General features: G+C 35.9%; 3 protein-coding genes across 6 annotated transcripts in view; 2 read left to right on the top strand and 1 right to left on the bottom strand.

Moving 5' to 3' along the window:
* The window catches only part of LOC129246277 (uncharacterized), a 93299-nt gene that overhangs the window by 44878 nt on the left and 21304 nt on the right, over window positions 1–27117 (bottom strand). The gene's annotated exons all lie outside the window — the stretch shown is intronic.
* On the top strand, window positions 2580–3702 carry LOC129244319 (tigger transposable element-derived protein 1-like). The gene is made up of 3 exons (XM_054881937.1): window positions 2580–2597; window positions 2693–2915; window positions 3251–3702. The coding sequence occupies exons 1-3, from the start codon at window positions 2580–2582 to the stop codon at window positions 3700–3702; spliced, it is 693 nt and encodes a 230-aa protein (XP_054737912.1).
* On the top strand, window positions 17762–19050 carry LOC129244318 (uncharacterized). Its single transcript, XM_054881936.1, has 3 exons — window positions 17762–17906; window positions 18081–18872; window positions 18950–19050. The coding sequence occupies exons 1-3, from the start codon at window positions 17762–17764 to the stop codon at window positions 19048–19050; spliced, it is 1038 nt and encodes a 345-aa protein (XP_054737911.1).

Below are 27117 nucleotides of genomic sequence, written 5' to 3'. Positions count from 1 at the left end.
TTTTCAATTTTTTTTTATTTTTCAACATAGTCCCTTTTTAGAAAGAAACACTTTTCTCAACGCTCCGGCCATTTTTTAACCCCTCCAAAAAATAGGATTTGCCGAACGCTCCAAAATACGCCTCAGCCTCGGCGACGACTTCCTCGTTTGAACTAAATTTTTTCGCGCAAGCCATTTTTTCATGTTAGGGTACAGGAAAATTCGCAAGGAGCCAGATCGGGTGAATGCGTTATCGTGGTGAAACAGTCCTTCTTTTCCGCCAAATGCGGCTGTGTCTTCTTCAATTTTTTGTAAAAGCGGTCCAATAACTCACTGTAGTATTGCCCAGTTATCGTTTTTCTTTTTTCTAAAAAATCCATGAGGATGACTGCGAATTTACCGAAGGATACTGCTCTTCTTCCATCTTAGCGTAAATCACGAAACACGTCTGGTTCGAATAGCTGTCAAATCTAAACTAATCTATCAATCAGTCTGAAATTTGCTTTGCCCTCGTTTGATAGATGGCAGCACACAATGCTAACACCAACTTCCCTCAGGAACGCCCTCTGTCATCAAACACGGGTATTTATTGAACCGCCCTCGTAGAAAGCATTCACATCTTGAGGCTTAAGTTATATGAATTTTCAGACAGTTATCACCTTACTTTTTTACTAAATTAAACCAGCCAGTAAGAAAATATCAAGAAATTTCGCATTGATTTAGAATGGATTGGTACTACTCACAGCTTTTTACTTTTTCAGAAAATATAATACTATTAATTTTAAGCGATCAAATATTATTTAGTGCCAGCAATTACCCGGCATGTAGAATTTTTACAAATCTTGTACAAAGTTTGCACCTGTGAAATTGATATGGGCTGCATTCATGATTCAATAATAAATGGTTTGGTCGGTAAGCAGCTTTCTCGTTGCCTCTTGACAAATCGGTTCGCTTAGCAAAACTCTAGAATTAAAAAAAAAGTAAAATTTGAAGAAAAAATTTTTAGTTTTCAAAATGGTGTGCTTATGAGCAATACCTCGTTCAGGGGTTTGTATTGGTATGTCCATGAGCAGTATGGCATGGAATGCAACCTGACATTTCACTTAAATATCAGGGCCTCTAAGATCATTTTTTTGGGTCAATGCGTAGGTAGACTTTTTGACTCTCGGAGACTATGCATTTCTGATTTAGGTTGCGGAAGTGCTTACTTGGCGCGATAACCGCTTACGCGATTTTGGCCGAGTTTAACAAAGCGCGCCAGTCGTTTCTTTCTCGTGCTAACCGGCGCCAATTGGACACACCAAGTGAAGCCAAGTCCTTTTCCACCTGATCTTTCCAATGCAATGGAGGTCTTCCTCTTCCTCTGCTACCACCATCTGGTACCGCATCGAATACTTTCAAAGCCGGAGCGTTTGTATCTATTCGGACGACGTGACCCAGCCAACGTAGCCGCTGGATCTTTATTCGCTGCGCTATGTCTATGTCGTCGTAAAGCTCATACAGCTCATCGTTCCATCGCCTGCGATATTCGCCGTTGCCAACGTGCAAAGGTTCAAAAATCTTCCGCAGGAAGTGCTTACTAGGTAAGGCTATTTTAAAAATACAGAAGTTACCAAGCACAGTACATTTATGTATGTATGTACAGGTAACCCTCCTATAACGCGGTACTTCTATAGCGCGATTTCGCTACAACGCGGTTTGCGAATTGCAGAATGTTTCTTATAACGCGACTCCTACAACGCGATTTTTAAGCATTTTTTAAATACATATTCTATAAACTGTATTCTATAAACACACAATTATCAAAAATTACTTGTGTACATGTGTATATCTATTATTCGTAGTCTCATAAAGAAATAATAATATGTTTGTATTATACATACATGTGTATACATACAACCTACCTACCTTGTATTATACATATGTACATACTAAAAGTGTTTGAATGTTTGTATGCACTATGGAATTTTACAAACCGCAATTTTTTCAAACATTTACACACACGTTTTTAGATAAAACAAGGGGTTTCCCCGAAAATTAACTCTTGAGCACTGTTGCCAACTCCCTCTGAGTAACGAGAGCTAAAACACCTCAAAAAAAGAGCTAGATCTAGCTCTGAAAGAGCTAAATTGGCAACAGTGCTCTTGAGAATGTTTTTGGAAATTTGATTTGGTTTAGTCATTCACAGTAAGTCGTGAAGAGGAGTTGAAACAAATTTTAAAACGTTTGTGAAACCATTTTTCGTATAATAATAATTTTGTAAAAATCAAGATAAATAGATTTTATAATCGGTGAGTTTCTGTTAAACTTTTTTTATAACTTAAATTAATTAATTTGTAATTTAGGCCATAAAAATGCCAAAAGCAAAGGAAAACGCATCATTAAAAGGAAAGTTTATCACGATTGAAACCAAAATTCAAATTTTGAATCGGATTCAAAATCAAGAGAGAATAGCTGATGTTGCTAGATATTTTAAATTAAACGAGTCCACGATAAGAACCATAAAAAAAAACGAAGATAAAATTAGAAATTCGGTATCATCCGGATCATCGGTCCTCGCAAAAATCACTTCTCGGCCAAGGACGAAGATAATAGAAAAAATGGAACAATCGCTAACGGTATGGATAGAAGATATGACGCAAAAGCGGTTGCCTTTGGATGGGAATATATAATAATTAAACAGAAAGCATTAAAAATATTCAATTATTTAAAGGAAACAGGACAATCAACAACCGACGAAGATAACCACCAATTCGTGGCTAGCAAAGGTTGGTTTGAAAAGTTCAAAAAACGGCATGCTCTACACAATTTGAAAATTCAGGGTGAAACAGCATCCGCAGATGCTGATGCGGCGAATAAATATCCTGAACAGTTCATAAAAATTATTGAAGAACATGGTTATTTGCCAGATCAAATATTTAACGCTGATGAGACAGGTTTGTGGTGGAAAAAAATGCCATCAAGAACTTTTATTTCGAGGAACGAAAGAGGAGCTCCTGGCTTTAAGGTTTCTAAGGACCGAATAACATTATTACTTTGCAGTAATGCATCTGGTGATTTTATAACAAAACCAATGTTTATTAACAAGTCATTAAATCCACGTTGCATGAAAGGAAACAATAAAAACAATCTTCCAGTGTATTGGAGAGCGAACAAAAAAGCATGGATAACTGCCAAACTATTTAATGATTGGTTCTATCATTGCTTTGTTCCCGACGTAGAAAACTATCTAAAAAAAAGAACTTGGCATTTAAAGTTTTGCTACTTTTAGATAATGCACCAGCTCATGCAACTGATTTAAGTCATCCAAATATTCAAGTTGAGTTTTTACCGCCCAATACTACATCAATATTACAACCTTTAGATCAAGGAATAATATCAACCTTTAAAGCATACTACATACGCAAATCATTTGAATTAATATTAGAGAAGATAGAATCATTGAATATAACGGTCAAAGAAGTCTGGAAACAGTTCTCAATTTTAGATTGCTGTGAAATCGTCGGCAAATCACTCAAAGACATTCGTCAATCAACACTGAGAGCTTGCTGGAAAGCACTTTTGCCAGAGGTTGTAGTACAGGAAACTGTTGTTAATCTCGTTGAGGATGAATATGAAAACGTAGTGAGACTGGCAAACGTAATAAAAGGCGATGGATTTGACGAAATAAATGTGGCTGATATTCGAGAATTAGTTGTGGACGACGAATTAAATGAAGTATAATAGATTTAGCAGCAATGACAAGTGAAGCATTATCGATTGAAGAAAGCTCTGACGACCTCTCTGACACCGAAATCAAAAACTTTTCGCTAAAAAGTGTGGAGAAACTTTTAAATCTGGCGAAGGAGTTGGAAGAGTATGTTTTGGAAAACGATCCTCTAAATAGTAGAGCAGAAATGTTCAAAAGAAATCTTGAACATGATTTATCTGCCTACCAGGAAATCTATAAAGATTTACGAAGTAGGACAAAGCAGACATCAATAAAAGATTTTTTAAGACCAGCAATAACACGGTGTGACAAAAAAAAAAATTAAATATACTTTTATGGAGACCTAGCACGATTTGTGGCTATAGAAAAACTAAAAAAAATGGTATAGGAGAAATTTCCAATACACCCCCAAAATCTCATTTTATGGCCATAAAACTGTTTTTCAGTAGGTTGATGTGAACAATCCCTCCTAACTTCGCCAATTTCCATCCGATTTCGAATTTGTTTTTTTAGTTCGAAAGAACAAAAACAAGCCTTTTTGACAGTGTGTTGACATTTTTTCTGAAATGACAACTGACGAGACTGTAGACGGAAGTATACGGAATTTTTTTATTTTTTCTCTATTTTTTCAACTTTGACATCATTTTTGCGATATTATCCGATATTGAGGATGTTTTTTAGTAGACTACTGTTATAGTGAATTTAATTCTGCGTCGAATGAGCTATATTTGACTGTAATTGAATTAAAATTCATAGAGTTGTGCGAGTTGTGCGAGTTTTAAGATTTTATTTTTTTTACTAATTTTATAGCAAGTGTCAGTATAAACACATCATCAGTACGAAACAGTACAGGTTTAAAATTTTAAAAGATGTCGGGAAAAACTAATCTTCATTTCAAAAATGTTTGCTAGACCTGCTCCGTTTATAAGAGTCATCACAATTTTAGGGATCCTTGTCGGGCCTCAGATTCGAAAATTCATGCGAGATGAGAAATTTACCAGTAAGCTCAGTGCAGTGGAAAGACGGGCATGGGAAAGTTTTAAATCAATGTGTGAGAAGTTCCTTGGAAATAAAAAGAGCTCTGATTATGTTGAAGTCGTCAAAGAGTTTTTGAGTGCGTACGAAGAAATGGAATGCAATATGTCCATCAAGATACACTTTCTGCACTCACATTTGAATTTTTTCCCGGAAAACCTGGGCCAGATGAGCGATGAACAGGGTGAAAGATTTCACTAGGAGATAGGAGTCATCGAAAAACGTTTTCAAGGGAAGAACTCCATCAACATGCTTGCTGATTACTGCTGGTCCTTGAAACGTAAAACAAGTGATGACTCTTATAAACGGAGCAGGTCTAGCAAACATTTTTGAAATGAAGATTAGTTTTTCCCGACATCTTTTAAAATTTTAAACCTGTACTGTTTCGTACTGATGATGTGTTTATACTGACACTTGCTATAAAATTAGTAAAAAAAATAAAATCTTAAAACTCGCACAACTCGCACAACTCTATGAATTTTAATTCAATTACAGTCAAATATAGCTCATTCGACGCAGAATTAAATTCACTATAACAGTAGTCTACTAAAAAACATCCTCAATATCGGATAATATCGCAAAAATGATGTCAAAGTTGAAAAAATAGAGAAAAAATAAAAAAATTCCGAATACTTCCGTCTACAGTCTCGTCAGTTGTCATTTCAGAAAAATTGTCAACACACTGTCAAAAAGGCTTGTTTTTCTTCTTTCGAACTAAAAAAACAAATTCGAAATCGGATGGAAATTGGCGAAGTTAGGAGGGATTGTTCACATCAACCTACTGAAAAACGGTTTTATGGCCATAAAATGAGATTTTGGGGGTGTATTGGAAATTTCTCCTATACCATGTTTCTTAGTTTTACTATACCTACAAGTTGTACTAGGTCTCTATAAAAGTATAATTTCACTGTCGCACAGTGTAATAGCTGAACCGGATCAATGTGATAGTGGGTCAAGTTCGGATTTTGAAATAGGACGACCAAGAGCAAAACGTTTGAAGCAAATTATAATAAGCGAGGACGAGGAAGCGGATTTGTAGAAGGTTGAGATTTAAAATCCTCTGAAATATGTAGATTTGAAAATCCGGGTCTATTTTTCCCAGATTTTATTTTCCTTAGTTTTATGTTATTTATCGCAATTAATCGCGTTGTAGGAGGGTTACCTGTATGTATAATTGGCGCGTACACCCTTTTTGGGTGTTTGGCCGAGCTCCTTCTCCTATTTGTGGTGTGCGTCTTGATGTTGTTCCACAAAGGACGTACAGTTTCAAGCCGACTCCGAACGGCAGATATTTTTTATGAGGAACTTTTTCATGGCAGAGATACACTCGGAGGTTTGCCATTGCCTGCCGAGGGGCAACCGCTATTAGAAAAAACTTTTTCTTTATTTTGGTCTTTCACCGAGATTCGAACCTACGTTCTCTCTGAATTCCGAATGGTAGTCACGCACCAATCCATTCGTCTACGGCGAAATGAGAAAAACGCAAAGTTGGATTAGGTCAGCAGCCGTTATTTTCTGAGATTGCATCTGGAAATGGATTGCAGACAGCAGAGCAATGACTTTGGTAGTGCGCAGGGCTGATATTCAAAAATGTACCCTTGAAACAGCAATTGCATTTGATATATCCACAGAAGAATTTAAAGCATCGTCATACTGGTTGGGCAACTTCCATAACGATATGAACTGTCTCTAAGGAGGTCAACAACATTGTTTAAGTTGTAAGACAATGAAGTTGTTAAGCGTGCACTTGCGTTTAAGCTTTTTGTTGATGGCATCGAGTTTTTGAAACACCAAATCTCCAACATGACTGCTATGGATGACACCGCAGTATTCCTAGGCCAAGGAGCTCAAACGACAGTTCACTACAAGACTTCTTCAATTCAATTTACGTTCCTTCTACCGGTTACGATGGTACACGTGGTACCTGGCGTATTTGGTATTTTGGCGATTCGTCTAGATGGCAAGAAAGTATCGCCATTTTTAATCAATAAAGGTAAAAGAGACCAGATTCAACGTGTTTCAGGAATTTATCTTATTGAAAGTGAAAAGGCCTGATGCACCCAAGCAGTTATAAGAAAGTGGGTTGATTTTATGCTGCCACCACTGTTGAGTGGTCAGAATAGAGGTTTACTAGTTTGGGATTCATCCAGTACTCACCGCGCTAAAGACATGAAAAACTTTGTTGCTGAGAGGAAGATTGGTCAAATAAGGATTCCGGTAGAATTGACTGGTTACCCCCAGACACTTGACATTGCAATAAACAAGCCATTCAAGCCTCATTTGCGGATGGAAATCAATGCATATATTGAAAACAGAATGGTGAGAAATCATCGAGTTAATTTTGAAAAACCAGGCTTACAAGAAGCTGTGAATTGGGTAAAAAATTCATGGGACAAAATAACTGATACTGATGTTTCCAATGCACTACGAACAGGCTACTTAGACAAGAAGTAATCATTTAACCATAGCTATATCACAAGACCATTGATTCAACGGGAAATGGATTTGGAAGAAAATCAGAATATAATTCAGAATTTTATTTATGACGATGTTCCAGAAGAAGATGACATGACTGTAATTGAATAAATTTAAATTTCAGTATTCGGTGTAAAATAAATATTAAATAAAAATATATTAATATACTTTTATTTTTTCCCTACCCCAAAATAAGCCCTAGCGCGCCTAAGAAAGTAAGACAGTGTCTTATTTTCGGAAAAAGACGGTACGTTGCTCATAAAATGAAATAAAAATATTAAAAAAAAAATCTTTATATTTATATTTAAACCGTTCGCAGTTTGTTACCATTTAAATAAAATGTAAACACTCTTTTGCTACCATTTTTACCACCCTTCTTAAAAACAATCTTATGTAAGGGAGTGTCAAAACTTGAATGTCTCAAGTGCGCAAACCTTCAATAATTGAATCATGGGCTGTGTTATAAAAAAAAATAAATAGTCAGGACTTGTCAAAATGCGGTGCTTTTACAATTTTGTCTTTATCTATATTAGAAGATAATAAATATAACCTCTTTTCTTTGACATGATATTAAAGAACTTACGTACGAGTATTCTTTATGATTTGATGTCACTTGAGACACTAATTCTTCAATAGGCTTTCGTCAGTTACTTACTACTGATAACAATTGCACTTATCGTTGAGAGTAAAATTTTTTTGAAATTCCAATTTAAATTGCTTCGCTAAAGTACCAAACAAATTTACAAGAAACCACCCTGAATATTCAAATAATTATCGATCATAAAGCCTTAACGTCATCCAAACGTATACACACACAAATATATAAATTCGTTATTTATAAGTTCGTATGTATTGTGTAAACATTTGAATAAACCAAAAGACACATAACAATTTTGGAGTTTTTGGTGACATGAGCAGCGTACGAAAAAGCTTTCTCTTACATTTCTTTTTTTATTAGCAATACCTAACACTTAAAACATGGTAACGGCAGCAAGCGGGCGTACCACGTGCATTGCATGCCGCCTGCGCAGCTGGACTACTAAAATATGTAAGTGCAATTTAAAAAGTAACTAATACAATTTTTATGTTGACACTGTTTGTTTTCAACAATAAGCTATATGAGCGCGAAATCAATTGTATTCAAATATCTATGAAGCCAGAAGAAAATAAAATTACTCACTTTTAGTATTGGTTCATTTATGTAAAGTTTCGGTTACGCAACAATTTTGTGTGGCAGGAATAACTAAAAAAAATGGCATTGACAGTTTGTACGAATTATGTCCAATTTACGAGCCGGCTATATTTCACGCCCATTTTCATCAATAAGTAAAGTGAGTGGTAATGGAAAATGTAAGTGCTAACATCAAATTTATTATCGGTCAAAAGGTAGGTTGAGCAGGCACTGTAAATTATTGCTGTATGTTTAACTTACTTTAGCGTTGCCTACATTTTTGTTGCTTATTTGAGGATGGTTAAGCCCCTACGTATGTTAGTTGCTACTGAGGTCATATGTTGTGGCGCTTGTGTAAACTTTGTTAGTTTTCCGCTTTAATGATAGGCCAGTAATATATGTATGAATGGGCAAGCAATGTAATACCTATACTGGAGGTCAATAAAATCGCTCTACTTTATTTACAATAGCTGCACTCAGTTAAAATTGTCTTTTACTCATTTGGAAAAAACTGCATTGGTAACATTTGAAAGTGATTTGATTAATTAATTATATAAAAGTATGAAATAAAGGGTGATCATATTGGAGCTGCTTTTTCCAATAGAGTTTTTTTACAGATCACATGACAGTAGTCACGTCAAACTAAAAATATAATATTTTTCAGTATTCATTGACGGCCGCCTTAGCCGAGTGGGTCGGTGCGTGGCTACCATTCGGAATTCAGAGAGAACGTAGGTTCGAATCTCGGTGAAACACCAAAATTAATAAAAAGTTGTTTCTAATAGCGGTGCCCCTCGGCAGGCAATGGCAAACCTCCGAGTGTATTTCTGCCATGAAAAAGCTCCTCATAAAAAATATCTGCCGTTCGGAGTCGGCTTGAGACTGTAGGTCCTTCCATTGTGGAACAACATCAAGACGCACACCACAAATAGGAGGAGGAGCTCGGCCAAACACCCAAAAAGGGTTTACGCGCCAGTTATATATATATATATTCATTGACATTTCATCACGGAAAGACTTACACTTCAGCAACGTCTACAAGTCGTAGATTTATCTTACGAAAATCGCCGCTCTGTGAAAAGTGTTCATCGCGCGCTCAGGCCAACTTATGGTGTACAGCGATGAGGCCCATTTTCGGCTTAATGGCTACGTCAATAAGCAAAATTTCCGTATTTGGGCTGAAGAGCAACTTGAATCCATTCAAGAGTAGCCATTACACACATCCATTGAAAACAACTGTTTGCTGCGGCTTATGGGCTGGAGGTAGCATTGGCCCATATTTCTTCAAAGACGAAGCTGGCAACAAGTTAACAGTGAATGGCGAACGCTATTGTGACATGATAAACGACGTTTTGAGGCTGGGAACTTTTTGATGAAAAGTCCGTGAAACAATGGATTTACTGCGTCGTCGTTTCGGTGAGCAATTGATCTCTCGTCTCGGACCAGTGGATTGGCCACCAAGATCGTGTGACTTTTATTTGTGGGCGTATGTAATGTGAAAATACTTTGTGGATAAACCAGCATCGATTGAGGCATTGGAAGCCAACATTCCTAAGTTATTCACGAGATACCGACCGAGGTCCTCCAGCGAATCATTCAAAATTGGTGTTTAAGGACCGAATTACGGCGCAGTTGCGGCAGCATTTGAAAGGGATTATAAAAAAAATAATATAATTAATTTCAATTTTCTTTGCTTTATTTCAATTTAATATCCGATACCTCTAAATTAATCACCCTTTAAAAAAAATGTATTTAAAATTAAATAAATCTAATATATTTTAGCTAGAGTTCTGAAGTATTTGCAATCAGGCAATCCGAGTGCAAGTGAATATGAAAATGAGCCTAAACGTGAGTGGAATTTGGCTTGGTGTTATAAACAATGAATTATTTGCTCATTTTGAAACTCGTTTTTCGTTCAAATGAGCTTTACAACTGACAGCTGTCAATTTAACCAAAGCATATATGAAAATTTTTCTCCCACGGCAGTCGGTTCTACGTTACCGAAGCAACCCTGAATATTTATGGAGAGTGTTTACGATATTGCAACAACAAAACCTACATAAATTTTTTAATAAAAAAAGGGGAAATTCGTGCATCAACTACGTAAAAAAATGAGAGATTTTCCGAAGAACTATTTAACAGAAAGATTCTGCTCGACCATTCCAATCATTTAGATATGCCTACATTGGTGTCAGTACTTTTCTTGAAGAGTTTAATTGGTTCGTATCCAAGTAACGAGCCAACAAAAATGCTGTTATTATGTTATTAGACGTTTTCGCTTTCCATTTACGTTGACGGTCACACTACTACTGAATAGAATTTTCTTTTTCTGCTTAAAAAATTTTATGTTAAATTTCGTACTTTTTTATTGTTACTAATGTTAATATTAATAAGTCTCATGTGTAATTTTAAATTAACTCACATCCTTGGTTCATTTAATATTTGCAACTTTAAATTGAGAGAGTTTTCTTGTGACTTTGTTTCTCAGACATCCCAATTAACTTGGGAGTTCATTTTAGAAAAAAGTATAAATTAAAGATTGAAAATTAAACCCAGAACAGCAAATTTCGGATTCACAATGAATTTGATCGGAAGTGATTTACAGAACTTGCCTGGAATATTAATACTAATAAATATTTATAACTTTTGTCGCGTTTGCTGCTTTACCGAATTCACTCAACTCGCTAATATTAACGAATTTTTTGTGTTGATTTACATGCAATTTCCTAGAGAGTTTTCTTTTCATATATATTAGAAAAAGAATGCAGCTGCTCTTTAAATGTATGTATAAACCATTATCTCTTAGCCGTCGACGGCTTGTTTCCGCACTTCAGATACTTCACAAACAATGCAGTTGTCACTGCCCAGTCAATGAAAGAAACTTTTTTCATTTACCTCTATGTACTTATATATACAACTTGAATATTAGGTGGTACGGTTTCATTAATCGCAAGTGTTCGAGTTTACTTACATACATATCTGCTTATACACACATACACATATTCGAATATGAACCTAAATACGACCCGGCATGAATGACTGGCTTGCAATTTTCCAGTGTGTGCGTGTAAACACCCACAAGGATGACCAGCAATTAGCTTTTGATGTAATTTAAGAATATTGATACTCTTATCAACAAACTGCACCCAAATAAATTAATTTGCCGAAAATCAAATTGAATGACAATGTCAAAATTGCATGATGGCGTGAGTCTATTTTAAGGACGAGTACAAGGCGTTTTGGACGAGTAGATGTTTTGTGTGTAACGGAATAGGAAATTGCGCATAAATTGGCCGTATTAAACAAATAAGCGAAATTTTCTAATTTCATAGTTGTTACGGAAAATGGAGGTGATGACATTGATATTTGTTTATTAAAAAAGGTGACTCAAAAAAGAAGAAAACACTTTATTTGACCTGGAAGCAAATACAAAGTTTTACGCACCTAATAAAAAAGTGGTAACGTTGTAATTGAATATTGGGTAAAGAAAATAGAAACATCTGCCGATGACAAAATACATTAGTAATTTAAGTACATTTAATATGCAGACAGAAACTTTCCCCATTTTTTTGAAAATAATAAAATTAATTTGCATTGTAATAAGAATTAGGTGAGTTTTACTTGAAGTTAACTGTTTACTCGTCATCTCCAGCTGACATCTTTAGCCGAATATCCAGAGTGCTTACAATTTACTGAAATTATGTGCAAAGCGCTGCTGTTTCCAGATTTACTTCTCTGTAAAAAATTTTAGTTTGGGGAAAAATAAATCCAAATCCTCCAGTTAAGCTTCGAACTAGCACTACTCCTAGATGTGTCGCTGTAAGTGTCTGTATGCGAAATTTCAACACCATTGATTGTTGATTGATGGAAGTCTGAACTGAGGAATATTGTTAACAACATTAATTGCGTTTATATATATATGAATAAGTTCGTGCGGTTTTTTTTCGAAATTTGAAACTTTATTGACGTAAAATGGTTACAAATTTAATATTCAAAGTATTGTCCATCGCTTACTACTACTTTTTCCCATCTTTCTGGCAATTCACGGATTCCCTTTGTGAAAAATTCGGTCGGTTTTGCCGCAATCCACGAATCGATCCATTTTTTGACTTCATCGTAATTACGGAAGTGCTGGTCAGCCAGGCCATGTTGCATCGATCGGAAGAGATAGTAATCGGATGGCGCAAGGTCTGGACTATACGGCGGGTGGGGTAGGACATCCCATTTGAGCGTTTCTAAGTATGTTTTGACCACTTGTGCAACATGTGGCCGAGCATTGTCATGTTGCAAAATAACTTTGTCGTGTCTATCGGCGTATTGCGGCCGTTTTTCTCGCAGTGCTCGGCTCAAACGCATCAATTGTCGTCGGTAGACATCCCCCGTAATCGTTTCATTCGGTTTCAGTAGCTCATAATACACAACACCCAGCTGGTCCCACCAGATACACAGCATAACCTTCAGGCCATGAATATTCTGCGCCGACGTCGATGTTGAAGCATGGCCAGGGTATCCATACGTTGCCCGACGTTTTGGATTGTCGTAATGGACCCACTTTTCATCGCCAGTCACAATTCGATGCAAAAAACCCTTTCTTTTGTGCCGTTGAAGCAGTTGTTCGCATGCCATAAAACGGCGTTCAACGTCTCTTGGCTTCAATTCATACGGCACCCAATGGCCTACCTTTCGGATCATTCCCATGGCTTTTAAACGTTTGGAAATGGTTGATTGATCAACTCCCAAAGTTTTTGCAACCTCTTCTTGCGTTTGAGCCGGATCTTGATCGAGCAATTCCTCCAATTCGGTATCCATGAACTTTGGCGGCGCACCCTCGCGTTCTTCGTCTTCCAAGCCAAAATCACCACTTTTAAAGCGTGCAAACCACTTCTGGCACGTTCGCTCAGCTAGAGCATGCTCACCATAAACTTCCACCAAGATACGATGACTTTCGGCTGCTTTTTTCTTCATATTAAAATAATGAAGAAGAATTCCCCGCAAAAACACATTATTTGGCACGAAATTCGACATTTTCAAGTGTGGTAAAAATATTGTTGTTTACGCTTCAAATAAAAAACTTATACTGACGTTTGTGCCTTACGACAGTAGCTCTCCAATGAATGTTTGGAAATGTGGATCGATGGAATAATAATCAAGTTACGCCATCTGTTGTAAAACCGCACGAACTTATTCATAGTCCTATTACTTGGGCTAACAATTAGACCACTGCTCGCAGCCAATCTATAGGGTGGGCCATGTAAAATTTGCTTTTTGAATCGGCTATAAAAAAAAACTAATCAATATTTTTTCAAACTTTGTTTTTTATTTTGAAGATTGAACATTGTCATTTATGAATGAAAAATAATATCGTTCAAATGACTGCCACGACTGGCTTTACACTAGGCCATTCGATCAACCCAACTTTTAAGCACATTTTCGATTGTTTGTGTTGTGGCTCCAATTTCATGAATGGCAACTTCGATTTCGTGTTTTAAAGCATCAATCGTCTCTGGATGGTTCACATAGCATTTGTCCTTAACGGCTCCCCACAAAAAATAGTCCAACGGGCTTAAATCACAGCTCCGAGGCGGTCAATTGATGTCGGAATTCAAAAACGATAGCCAAAAGTTCGAGTGTAACTTTGGCAGTGTGACAAGTTGCACCGTCTTGTTGAAACCAAATCTCAAATGTCATTTGTGTTACCATTCTCCAAAAAATAGGTGGTTCAAAAAGCACGCTATATGGCCCACCCTGTACTTAGTTCCCTCAGAGCTCATTCTAGTATTTCGCTGATAGTAGAAGTAAATAAGCTTGTTACTAGAATCACGACGTCATCAGCGTACGCGACTACCTTCACTCGCTCTCTGTTGAGTCGCAGTAAAATCTTGTTCAGAGCTAGAGCCCATTGAAGTGGAGAGATGACTCTACCCTGTAGAGTACCTCCGCTTACAGATTGGGTAACCGATGCGTTCTGAAGCATACATCGGATCCAGTTACTCACGCAGTCGTTGACTCCGATAGTTACTAACGAATCGATTATGGTTTCTACTGATATGCTGTTAAAGGCCGCCGTCTATGTATAGAAAAGCTGCCATAGTAAATTTTTTGTTTGATGTAATATCAATATGCCCAATAACTTCATGACGGGTTGTTTTCGTAGATTTACCTTTTATATAGACATGCTGCGCTTTCGACAGTAAGTCCCTATTTGTTACAGACCTATGGTAATACAGGGTAGGCCATTTAAAGCGGGCCCATTTGTTTCTGAAAAAAAACATTGAAAAAAACATTTTTTTTTGTGTTGATATGAAAAATCATTTATTTTGATTCAAGGAGATTTGTTCCAGCTAGTTTTTGAAAATGATATCCTTCAAATGTTTGCCTCTGGCCTTGATGGCCAAATGTGTCCTTTTTTCGGCGTTTTCCATCGTTTTGGCCAATATTTCGGCCGGTATGGCGGCGATTTCGCGTCGGATATTGTTTTTAAGTTGAGTTAGAGTCCTTGGCTTGTTGATGTATACCTTGGATTTCAGATAACCCCACAAATAAAAGTCCGGTGGCGTCAAATCTGGTGATCTCGGTGGCCACGGAAAATCACCATTTTTCGACATCAACCTTCCAGGGAACAATGGCTTCAAAAAATCGATTGTAGCGCGTGAAGTGTGGCATGTAGCCCCGTCCTGTTGGAACCAGTAGCCTTCCATGTCATTTTCTTCGATGATTATGCGCCTGAGTGTTGTCCTGGCGATGCCTAATTCCTGAGAACGACGATAACTCGATGTTCGCGGAGCCTCCTCAACACTGGCTCGTACAGCCTCGATATTTTCAGCAGAACGTCGTGTACGTTGTCTGGATGCGTGGCTGGTATTGCTGAGACTACCGTGGTTAATAAATTTTGCGTATAAACGCTGTAAAGTGCTTTTGGATGGCGCACTTTTAACTTTATTTTTTTTTTTAAACGCACGTTGAGTTTTCACAATTGAGAAGTTATTTTGGATGTAAAGCTGAATTATTTCAGCGCGTTCTTTTGGAGTGTACTGCTCCATGGTAAAAATTGTCTTGGACTGACGCTTCCAACGCGCTATGTCATTAGTCGATCTGACGTTCCTGTCAAAAGTTATAGGGTTGCCAGATGGGCCCGCTTTAAATGGCCTACCCTGTATGTATATCTAAGACTCTTTCTAGCATTTTAAGGAGGAGACTACTCGGTCGAAAACCCTTCGCTATTTCATGTTTCTTCTTACCGGCTTTGGGTATGAAGACTACCTTAACTCTTCTCCAGCTCTCTGGGATATAAGTTAAGTGAAGACATGCTTTAAAGATGCTTAAGAGCCAGATTTGCATGTGCTCCAAGAGCTTTGACATAATGCCACCTGCTGATTTATAAGGCTCAAAACTGTTAATTGAAAAGATAATTTTGACCGACATGTTAGTAGTCGTAGCATCGCCCAGGAGCTAAAGATCGACCAGTTTTAATCCATTTGCGCAAACATTTTACACAAAAATAATAGATTTCTTTTTCCCCAAATTATTTTTTAATTATTAGTCAAGATCTATTTTGTCTACTTCAAAGCAACATTCCAACCGGATATAATGCACTTCTACTAGCGTTTTTTCTAACCTTCGAAACACTACTGATATGCGCTTTTTGGTATGGCCTTGAAATAATACAGACTAGTATGTAACCCCCGAAAATCGGGTGGGCTTTTTTCCCACGGAAAGTAAACAGCATATGTGACACTTTTATATATTAAAAGTTATGATGATTAGAAAAGTGTATATTTTTATTCATATGTAATACTAGCAAACCCGGCCCCCTTCGCTGGGCACACTAAAATAGAATAGATATGGTTTAGAACAGAAAATATAATTATGATTTTCATATTATTTATTTCTTTATTCTTTATTCAAGCGCTTTGGCATAAACAATATTTTTTGTTTTTCTATTTGTTTTTGAGTAAATATATAGACTAAGAGCCCGCGATGCCCAGACCTTCGTTAAATTATAAAAGTTGGAAATTTTTCTATATACGTCTCCTATACAGGTATAAGCAAACCCAGATTATTAAACCTGGGTCGCGGTGGCTTTGGCAGGTAACAGGTAGTAAAGGTGAGTAAAATTGAGTCTCAAATTTGTAATAGTATAAAGCTTAGTTTTTATACATTTCAACTTACAATCATATCAGAAACTGCCTCGTCCATTGGCGGACACTTAGGGCGGTAACAACCCCTCCCCAGACACCCTAACATTCTAATTATTTATAAATCTACTTTCGTCATAGTATAAAATCTAATTTTTATATATGTTATTCAGAGATCTATAAAAATAATGTTTTCACAATCCCCAGACAGTTTCGATGGTTCCCCTATCTTCCCAGACATAATGAAGTCCACTCCAGGCGTGAGCGCGATGAATATATATGTACGTTGGTGCGAGTGAAATAGCGCGATTGGTCTACGGCGATCTTTTTCTGCGCATCAGCTGTCTTATACTCTGTATAATACTCCGTATTGTATATTATGTAGTGTGAACTGTTATACGTACAGCAAGCGTTTAATAATTTATTTGCAAAATTTATTATAAAATAAGTGGTCTAGTTGTGATAAAGTGTTGTCATGGAAACGGAGGAACCGGAAAAAAACAAATTAAGTTGTTTTATTTGTAAGAAAAGTGAGGGGAAATTAATATTGCTTTCTGAAGAGACATTAAAGAAGTGCCGCACTGTTTTGAAAGTCAGAAAAAAACACAACCTTAAATATGCGAATGTTATTTTGCTTGATGAATATACAGATGGAGGTTATCACCGGGAATGCCATAAAACATTCACAGGCGTTAATAAACAGTACTACAATTCGGAGCCTGCAGATTTAAAAAAGAAAAAAAGAGTAAACAAAGAGTCGATTAGTGTAGACAATTTATCTCCAGATACACCGATAGTACCTGAGTTCACTACCGAACTCGCAACAAAATCTCCAAACATTTATTTCTGAGTGTCAATTGGATATCAAAAGATTTGAGAGTGCTATAAAAAAAGTGCCTATCAATAATTTTACCAAGGATTATGAGAAAAAAAAGAAAATTCAAGTAGGTGGTAAAATTCAAGAAGCGAAAATCCAACGAGATTTATTTGGGCGAATGCTGGGTATATCTATGGATTACAATGTTGATATATCTAAGATTTTATCCTACCCAATTACGTCGGTCATTGTCAATGTGCCACTTAGATGGCGCAATTTGTAAAACGGATAAAGCCGCTCTGATGAAGTGCTTGGAGAGGGAGGTACAACATGATTCTCCACGTCATATTGATGTTTTAATTATTGATGGTTTCTTTCTATTGCATACAATGAAAAATGTCCCGAAACTATTTGGAGGAATTTTAACGCAACTGTTGAAAATGGTTACACAATTAAAGGCGTTGAGAGTTGATGTAATTTTTGACCAATACTTTACACCCTCAATCAAAGATTATGAGCATTCTCCACGGTCTGAATCAGCACAATTAGACTACATTATAACTTCACCTGACCAAAAAGTACCAAGTAATTTTACAAAGGAGTTAAAAAATTCCAACTTTAAAGAAGCTCTTGTAAACTTTTTTATTTTACATTGGGCTACTGATGAAATGGCACCATTTATTGGTAACACTTTAATTCACATAAACTTTAGAAAATGTCATTCTTTCATTGTTAATGATTCCCGGAAAGTTTTATCAGGTATTAATGAAGAATTGTCATGCCCGGAACATGAGGAAGCTGATACCAAAATTATATTTCATATCTGTAATTACAACTTTGAAGCAAATATAGTAATTCGAACTGTTGACACTGATATTGCCGCTATAATGCTTGCTCATTTACATCGCTTGAAAAATGATTCGACCATTTGGATGCTGACGGGTACTGGAAACAATGTGAGGTACGTGAATCTAACAAAGATACACGCCCAGTTAGGAGAATCCATTTGCCGAAGCTTGCCTGGTTTCCACGCAATAACAGGGTGCGATTACAATCCGGCATTATTTAGAAAGGGAAAACTAAGACCTTACAAACTATTAAAAAAAAACGATGAATTCCAAAAAGCTTTTATAAAGTTCGGCGAAAATAAGTTAATAGAGGACAGCAGTGAACAGAAGAACATTTTCAATAGTATTCAGAAATATATATGCAGTGTATATAATGTTCGGAATGCAATTGATGTCAATTCTGCTCGAGTTCAGATGTTTATAGACTCATACAAAGTTTCCGACATTAATGAGGCTTTCAATCGAAAAAAATTGAGAAACTTTGATGCTAGCAGTTTACCACCTTGTGAAAATGAGCTACTACAGCATTTTTTACGAGCTAATTATATTTGTACGATTTGGAACAATGCTCACTTAAGAAAACCTACTTCACATAAACCTGAAAATAATGGCTGGGTACTGGAAAATGATCAATACCATTTTAAATGGTTTGAAGGAGATCAGCTACCTACTTATGTCAGTGATTCTCTACAAACTTTGTCAGGTATGTTATAATGTTCACTGTTTGTGAAGAAATTATCAACCATTCATAATTATTCTAACTTGCTTTAATTATTACAGAAGCTGATGAAGACGATGACATTCATGAGGACAAATCCGCAGAATGGAGTAGCGATGATGAAGATAATCGAGATACCGACGAGGACGATGAAGTTGATTAAATATTTTTTTTGATTTAATAATAATGTTTGACACATTATATTTTTACTTTTATTGTAATGGCTATAATTATAAATATAATTGAAATCTTTTTCGATTGGTTCAATTACGATCTAAATTATTCTCTCTCCTTACAGTAAAACTAACATGCATACAAATTTATCTTCTTAACTTTAAACTTTTAGAATTTTACCATCAGCTGTCGATTTTTCGTATTTTTTTCTGCACAATACTAGAAAAAATTTTCGATTGATATTTACAACTTTCGTAGATCTCCACTTGACTCAATAAAAATCGCATTATTGTATTGTTGATTTAATAATTTGTTAATATGAAAATTTTTCTGCTGTTATAATGTATATAATATAAATAAAATATAATAAATGTATATAATGAATTTTCTTGATAAATTTAGAGAACAGATCGCACTATTTCACTCGCGCCAACGTACATATATATTCATCGCGCTCACGCCTGGAGTGGACTTCATTATGTCTGGGAAGATAGGGGAACCATCGAAACTGTCTGGGGATTGTGAAAACATTATTTTTATAGATCTCTGAATAACATATATAAAAATTAGATTTTATACTATGACGAAAGTAGATTTATAAATAATTAGAATGTTAGGGTGTCTGGGGAGGGGTTGTTACCGCCCTAAGTGTCCGCCAATGGACGAGGCAGTTTCTGATATGATTGTAAGTTGAAATGTATAAAAACTAAGCTTTATACTATTACAAATTTGAGACTCAATTTTACTCACCTTTACTACCTGTTACCTGCCAAAGCCACCGCGACCCAGGTTTAATAATCTGGGTTTGCTTATACCTGTATAGGAGACGTATATAGAAAAATTTCCAACTTTTATAATTTAACGAAGGTCTGGGCGTCGCGGGCTCTCACTCTAATACATAAAATATAAATTGAAAATCAGGAAAAAAGAAGATTGTTTTTAAATTTGAAATCAACCCATATGAATAAACAATCGTCTTTTTTCCTGATCATCCATGAATTTTTCGTTTCAATTTATATGTTTTATTAAGCACTAGCATCACCCAGTGGGCTTCGCACCACCATACATAAAATGTTTGTTTTATATCGCAAGAAATTTTTCATATTAAGTTTTCTTTATAGAACTCGTAAAATGTTTAAACAGTTGAATTAGTTGATTTTTTTCATTCAACATACTTTCTAAAGATGTCACAATAGCCTTTTCTGTACTTTTTTAAAATTTGATTGTGGTGGTCACCTATACACATACAGGTAAGGTACCGGTTCAAACACATCCTAGGGTTATCCAGGTCCACGTTTTGGTCTATATCTCGAGACCCTAGTTACGGAGGGGCATTAAAAATACTCTATACTATAGAATCATCAGCAGCTTCCATTTGCTACCCATATTGTACAAACACATCCTAGGGTTACCCGGGTCCACGTTTGGGATTATATCTCGAGACCCTAGTCACGGAACGGTATGAAAAATACTCTATACTATAGAAATCATCAACAGCTTCCATTTGCTACCCATATTGTACGAACACATCCTTAAGTTATCGGGGTCCACATTTTGGGCGATATCTCGAGACCCTAGCCACGGAGCGGCATCAAAAATACTCTATACTATAGAATCATCAGCAGCTTCCATTTGCTACCCATATTGTACAAACACATCCTAGGGTTACCCGGGTCCACGTTTTGGATTATATCTCGAGACCCTAGTCACGGAACGGTATGAAAAATACTCTATACTATAGAAACCATCAACAGCTTTCATTTGCTACCCATATTGTACGAACGCATCCTTAAGTTATCGGGGTCCACATTTTGGGCGATATCTCGAGACCCTAGTCACGGAGCGGCATCAAAAATACTCTATACTATAGAATCATCAGCAGCTTCCATTTGCTACCCATATTGTACAAACACATCCTAGGGTTACCCGGGTCCACGTTTTGGATTATATCTCGAGACCCTAGTCACGGAACGGTATGAAAAATACTCTATACTATAGAATCATCAGCAACTTCCATTTGCTACCCATATTGTACAAACACATCCTAGGGTTACCCGGGTCCACGTTTTGGATTATATCTCGAGACCCTAGCCACGGAGCGGCATCAAAAATACTCTATACTATAGAATCATCAACAGCTTCCATTTGCTACCCATATTGTACAAACACATCCTAGGGTTACCCGGGTTCACGTTTTGGCCTATTTCTCGAGACCCTGGTATCCGATTCTTAAAATTTTAAAACACAAACCATCTACTGAATAGTCCAAACAAAGCCTAAAAATTGGTTTGGATAGGTGAGCCCGTTCGCGAGTTTTAAGCGAATATAGGGACAGATTTTCACATTTATATATATAGATTGGAGCTTTTTTAACCATTATCCATTTATATTTTTCAATAAAAAAAAAACGAAAAAAAAATTTTTTTCCACGAATACATAATTTCATTCGGATTTCACATTAAATTCTCAAATTTCGTAAGAAATTATTCACTGTTCCAAAATCCACTCCAAAAAAATGCACAAACAATTTTTACATGTTGCACTTACGTCCTTATGGCATCCAAATCAGAAAGAAAAATTGACACATTGTAACTCACACTGTCAATTTGACAGTTCAGTTCCGCCCCAAGCGTTAAAAAAGTAAGCGACATTATGGCTGGTTCAAAAGAACGCTGTACCCGTTGCCAGTGCTCCGAATTACAACCAAACTTTACGAAACCCATTTTCAATACTTACTTAACAATGTGCGTAAGTTTGGTTTAATTCGGTTCAAAGACACGGCGGGTCCACGTTTTGGCATATATTTCGAGACCCTAGTCATCAATAGGTATGAAAATTACCCCGTATTAAAGTACTTATCAACAGATTTCATTTGATACCCATATTGTACATACATAACCAAAGGTTACCCGGGTCCACGTTTTGACCTATATATCGAGACCCCAGTCACGGAGCGGCATGAAAAATACTCTGTACTAAAGCATTCACCAACAGCTTCAATTTGATATCCATATTGTACAAACACATTCTAGGGTCCACGTTTTGGTCTCTATCTCGAGACCCTAGTCACGGAGCGGCATGAAAAATACTCTGTACTAAAGCATTCACCAACAGCTTCCATTTGATACCCCTATTGTACATACGCATCCGAAGGTTACCCGGGTCCACGTTTTGACCTATATCTCGAGCCCTATTTCCAAAATAAAATATAATCCATGTTACTCGTGGATGATGTAGCTTTCGAATGGTGAAAGAATTTTTAAAATCGGTCCAGTAGTTTTTGAGCCTATTCATTACAAACAAACAAAGTTTTCCTCTTTATAATATTAGTATAGATGTAAGAACTTATGCATATAACATTTTTAAAATTTTTTTCAGTTAAATCAGTAATTTTTTTTTTAAACTACTTCATTATAAACTACATTCAACGTCAAGTTTTCGTTATTGCCCATTTGAACTAGTATATTTTCCCAGGATCTAACCCGACTTAACGCAACATAAAGTTGGCCGTGAGCAAAGCAATCCTCCTTTTAGTGAAGCCCCACCCTTGATAATGTTTGCCCCTGGGCCTTATTTATTGTTATGGCGAAGGCTATTGTAATGGAAAATTGGCGGCGCTTCAACGTAAAAGGAAGTGTGGTTTCGCTCGGCTGCAAATTTATACGAGGCAATAGAAATCGCCTTCCCTGAGCTTCTCCGCATAATACTTCCGCGTGCAAACAATTCGGATGCATTTGTTTTATGATAAGTCGTGTGCCATTCACCAACACAATTATATATATTTTTTTGTCATTCGTAAAATTTCTTGGATTTGCAAAAGTAAAAATTTTGTTTACGTTTTAAAAAATTTTAAGAAGAATGGTAAAAAAAATGTTCAAAGTTCATATTCATATATGATTTGATAATGGCTGCATACATAAAAATATACATGTACACACATAGAATACAATACAAAGAAAAAAAACAAAACACTTAAAAATGTATATCTGTGTCAAAAAGTTCGTGGATTTTATGGGTAATAGTGTTCTTTTTTTGTTTTTGTGTTCGTTTTAGACCTGGACGCTCGTGTATCGACAATATACATACTCTTAGAATCTTGATAGAACAATCTGCTGAGTACAACTCACCACTCTACCTGGCATTTATCGATTTTGCAAAGGCGTTCGACTCCCTAAAGCGGGATATAATCTGGTCTGCTCTATCTGCGAGAGGTGTCCCAGATAAAATAATTAACATCATAAAATGCATGTATGACGGCTCATGCTGCCGAGTGTTGCACGAAAAACAACTAAGCGAGTCCTTCCCTACTGTATCAGGCGTGAAGCAAGGCTGCGCACTCTCTCCCTTACTCTTCATAACAGCACTGGACATAGCTTTCGAAACTTATAACCGTTGTGGTATAAACTGGAAGATGACTCAAAAACTTGGCGACCTATCATATGCGGACGACGTCGTTCTAATTAGTAACTCTTATAACGAACTACAAACAAGACTCTCCAACACAACAAACGACTGCTTAAAACTTGGCTTACAAGTTAATATAAAGAAGACCAAGTCTATGAGAATTAACGTAATCAACAACACAGAGTTTAAAATAGACGGAGGACAAGTTGACGATGTAAACAAATTTGAGTATCTAGGTAGCATCCTAACCCCCGATGGTGGTACAACGGCTGACATCCAGCGTAGGATATCCATAGCGACGAACACGTTTGCTGGGATGTCACGAGTGTGGTCTAACAAAGCGCTTAAAAGAGGCACTATAATCGGTATATTTAATGCTTGCGTAAAATCTGTGTTACTGTATGGCAGCGAAACGTGGCACATGAAACAAGACTCAACGAGAAAACTACAGGCATTCGTAAACAGATGCTTGCGACGCATTATCGGTATCTGGTGGCCACGTACTATATCTAACCCTCGCCTGTGGCAACTGACGAACCAAAAACCTATTGAAAAGGAAATAATGCACAGAAAGTACAAATGGATCGGGCACACCCTCCGAAAACAACCCGATGAAATAGTCTACTCAGCCTTACAATGGAACCCGCAAGGCACTAGAAACAGAGGGCGTCCCAAAATGACTTGGCGTAGATGCGTTAACCAGGAATCCAAAAAGTCATTCAATGAATTAAAATTCCTAGCCAGCAATCGGAATATGTGGAAATCTTTTCTAGATAGACTAAGTTCTTAGTACATATACCTATATGTATTGTAACACCTGAACATGTCAATAATAATAAAAAAGTGTTCTTTTAAATGACGTTGGGCATCGTCTATTACTATAAAATTTGTCTGAGAATAGCCCAAATACAGTTTACCTTCAAATAAATAACTAATTTGTCTCTCTCTCCTCATTTTTTAAAACTATTTAAAATTTTGAGTTTTGCAAAAAGGATCAAACGCACACAAAATTTTTAAGTACATACATACGTTTATATATTGTAGTTCAATTGTACTATATATGAACGAAAACAAAAGAGGATGTTTCTACCAATCATATCCAATACGTGACGTTTCAAACATTTATCACTTACTTACCTGCTCTATTCCTCCACTTAAAGTAGGAACTCTTCTACGAACTCTTCTTGGTCGTCCTTTTTTTTTTTTTTTATTTTTTTATATCTCCCCTTTATTTATTACAGTCTGTTATATATTAACAATATGTAATTTTTGTACAATTAGGGTCTATTATGTTCTTTTACCAATGTAAGAAGAATTTATTATTATTATTATTGTTTTTTGTGATTACACTGTAAATCTTATAGTTAGATCAGTCGGTGTGAGTCGCTTTAATCTTCGTTTGATATTTTCTGCCGGTGCTATTTTACGCATTTCTTCGTTTTGGTGGACTAACAGTCGCTGTATATGCTTAGTGCTACATTTGGTGATTGTTTCTTGGATAGTGTCTACGTTTAAGTCACGCATTTGTTATATTTCGTAATATTTTGGATTGTGTTCGCTGTATGAGCTGGATATTTGTGTTTTTAGCCGTTCCCCATATTTCTATTCCGTATTTCCAGATAGGAGTAATAATTGTTTTGTATATAGTCACTTTATTATACAGTGATAGTTTTGATGCTCGTCCGATTAGCCAACTTAATTGCCGGTACTTATTCTTGATTTGATTTCTTTTGTTAATGATATGCTGCTTCCATGTTAGTTTTTCGTCAATAGTTATTCCAAGATATTTTGCTGCTGGACAGATTTTTATTTTGTTGTTTTTTAAGGTTAGATTATATTTTGATGTCTTTTTGTTTGTATATATAACTTGTATAGTTTTGTCTTTATTAACTTCTATACCCCATTCGTCAAACCAATTTACTGTATTGTTTATTAATTTTTGAAGTGTAGAGGTCGCCAGTTTTTCGTCATTGTTTGATGCCATTAATACAGTATCATCCGCGAACGTTGCTATCATTGTATTATCTGTTGTCGGAGTTGGCACATCTGCGGTGTATATTAGATATAAGAGAGGACCTAATACACTGCCTTGCGGTACTCCAGCTGTCATTGGTAGAATATCGGAATATTCGTCTTCATATCTTATATAAAACTTTCGATCAGTTATGTAGCTCTTCAAAAGTTCAAAGTAGTTTTGTGGAAAGATTCGTTTGAGCTTATGCAAAAGTCCTTTATGCCAAACTTTATCAAAGGCTTTTGCAATGTCTAGGTATACAGCTACACAATATTTTTTGTCATTCATATCGTTAAGTATTTTGTTAGTAACCCTGTGGATTTGTTGGACTGTTGAGTGTTGCCGTCTAAATCCGAATTGATGGCTTGGTATCACTTTTTTTGCTGTCAAAATTGGTTCCAGTCGGTCGAATAATATTTTTTCAAACACTTTTGAAAGAGTTGGCAATAGGCTAATGGGTCGATATGAAGCAGTTTTGGTGGCATCTTTTCCTGGTTTGGGTATGGCGGTAATTTGAGCAATTTTCCATAGTCGTGAGAAGTATTTAGTCTCTAACATGCAATTGAATACATTTTTTATGAATTGCAATGCTATTTCAGGTAACTCTTTTAAAATTTTTCCATTTATAAAATCATATCCTGGAGCTTTTTTATCGCTTAGCTGTCTTATTTAATTTTTAATTTCGCTTATGGTGGTCTTTCTTGTTTTAATTTGCGGAACGTTTATTATGTTATCAGATTTGATGTTAATGTTTTGATTATCCATTTCGTCGTCCTTTAAAATTAAATATGGATGTACTTTTTTCTTAAAATAAATTCTATTTTGCGTCTGTCCAAAACTCTTTCTAATTTGCACTGTTCCCGTTGTTTTAAGTGAATTGACTAATTTCAAGTCAATTATCAATTCATACCAATTATTGCCATCACAACAAAATTTTGAAAAAAATTCGCAGCACCCGTTGGGACTATGTTCATGAATACATATTTATTAGTAAAGAGAACAAAACAAAACAATTATTGAGAATCCAAATGTATACAATGCTGTGCTCATTAGAAAGAGAGCTAAACAAAGCAAACGTACTCATATTTATGCGTATATTTGTGTGTCATCCCGCTTTGCATAGACATCGCTGTTATCAATATGAAAATTTTGATAACTTTACACGCAAATATTTCATGAACAAATTAACCAATTTTAATTTTTATAATTTTAATTTTTATAATTTTAATTTAAAATATGCCCATCAAAACCTTTCTTTTGATATATATTTCATATCTGTACATATTGTAGTTTAGTCAGAATAAGCGCCATGTTTTAAAATAATACTATAGATTATTTGATATTTACATATATATATATATATATATATTTTTTTTTTTTAAAGCAAAAAATCCCCAATCACGCACAAACATGTCCAACTCTTATATTTGCTAAAAACAAATTAAAAATGCAAAATGGTTGATAATCTCAACATGTATTGGGAACAAGTGTACCAACAAAGTAAAGAAAAAAATGGAACAAGGTGACACAAAATTAATCATCCATTTATTTTTCTTGCATTATCCATTTATTTATTGCGATCTGCTTAATAACATTTAACAATATTTATACTTAAAACTAAGTTATTTTGTTTTTGAA

This window comes from Anastrepha obliqua, chromosome 4, assembly GCF_027943255.1.
Source record: "Anastrepha obliqua isolate idAnaObli1 chromosome 4, idAnaObli1_1.0, whole genome shotgun sequence".
NCBI lineage: Eukaryota > Metazoa > Arthropoda > Insecta > Diptera > Tephritidae > Anastrepha > Anastrepha obliqua.
Note: the sequence above shows the minus strand (reverse complement) of the source record. Positions and strands in the feature narration are given on the sequence as shown.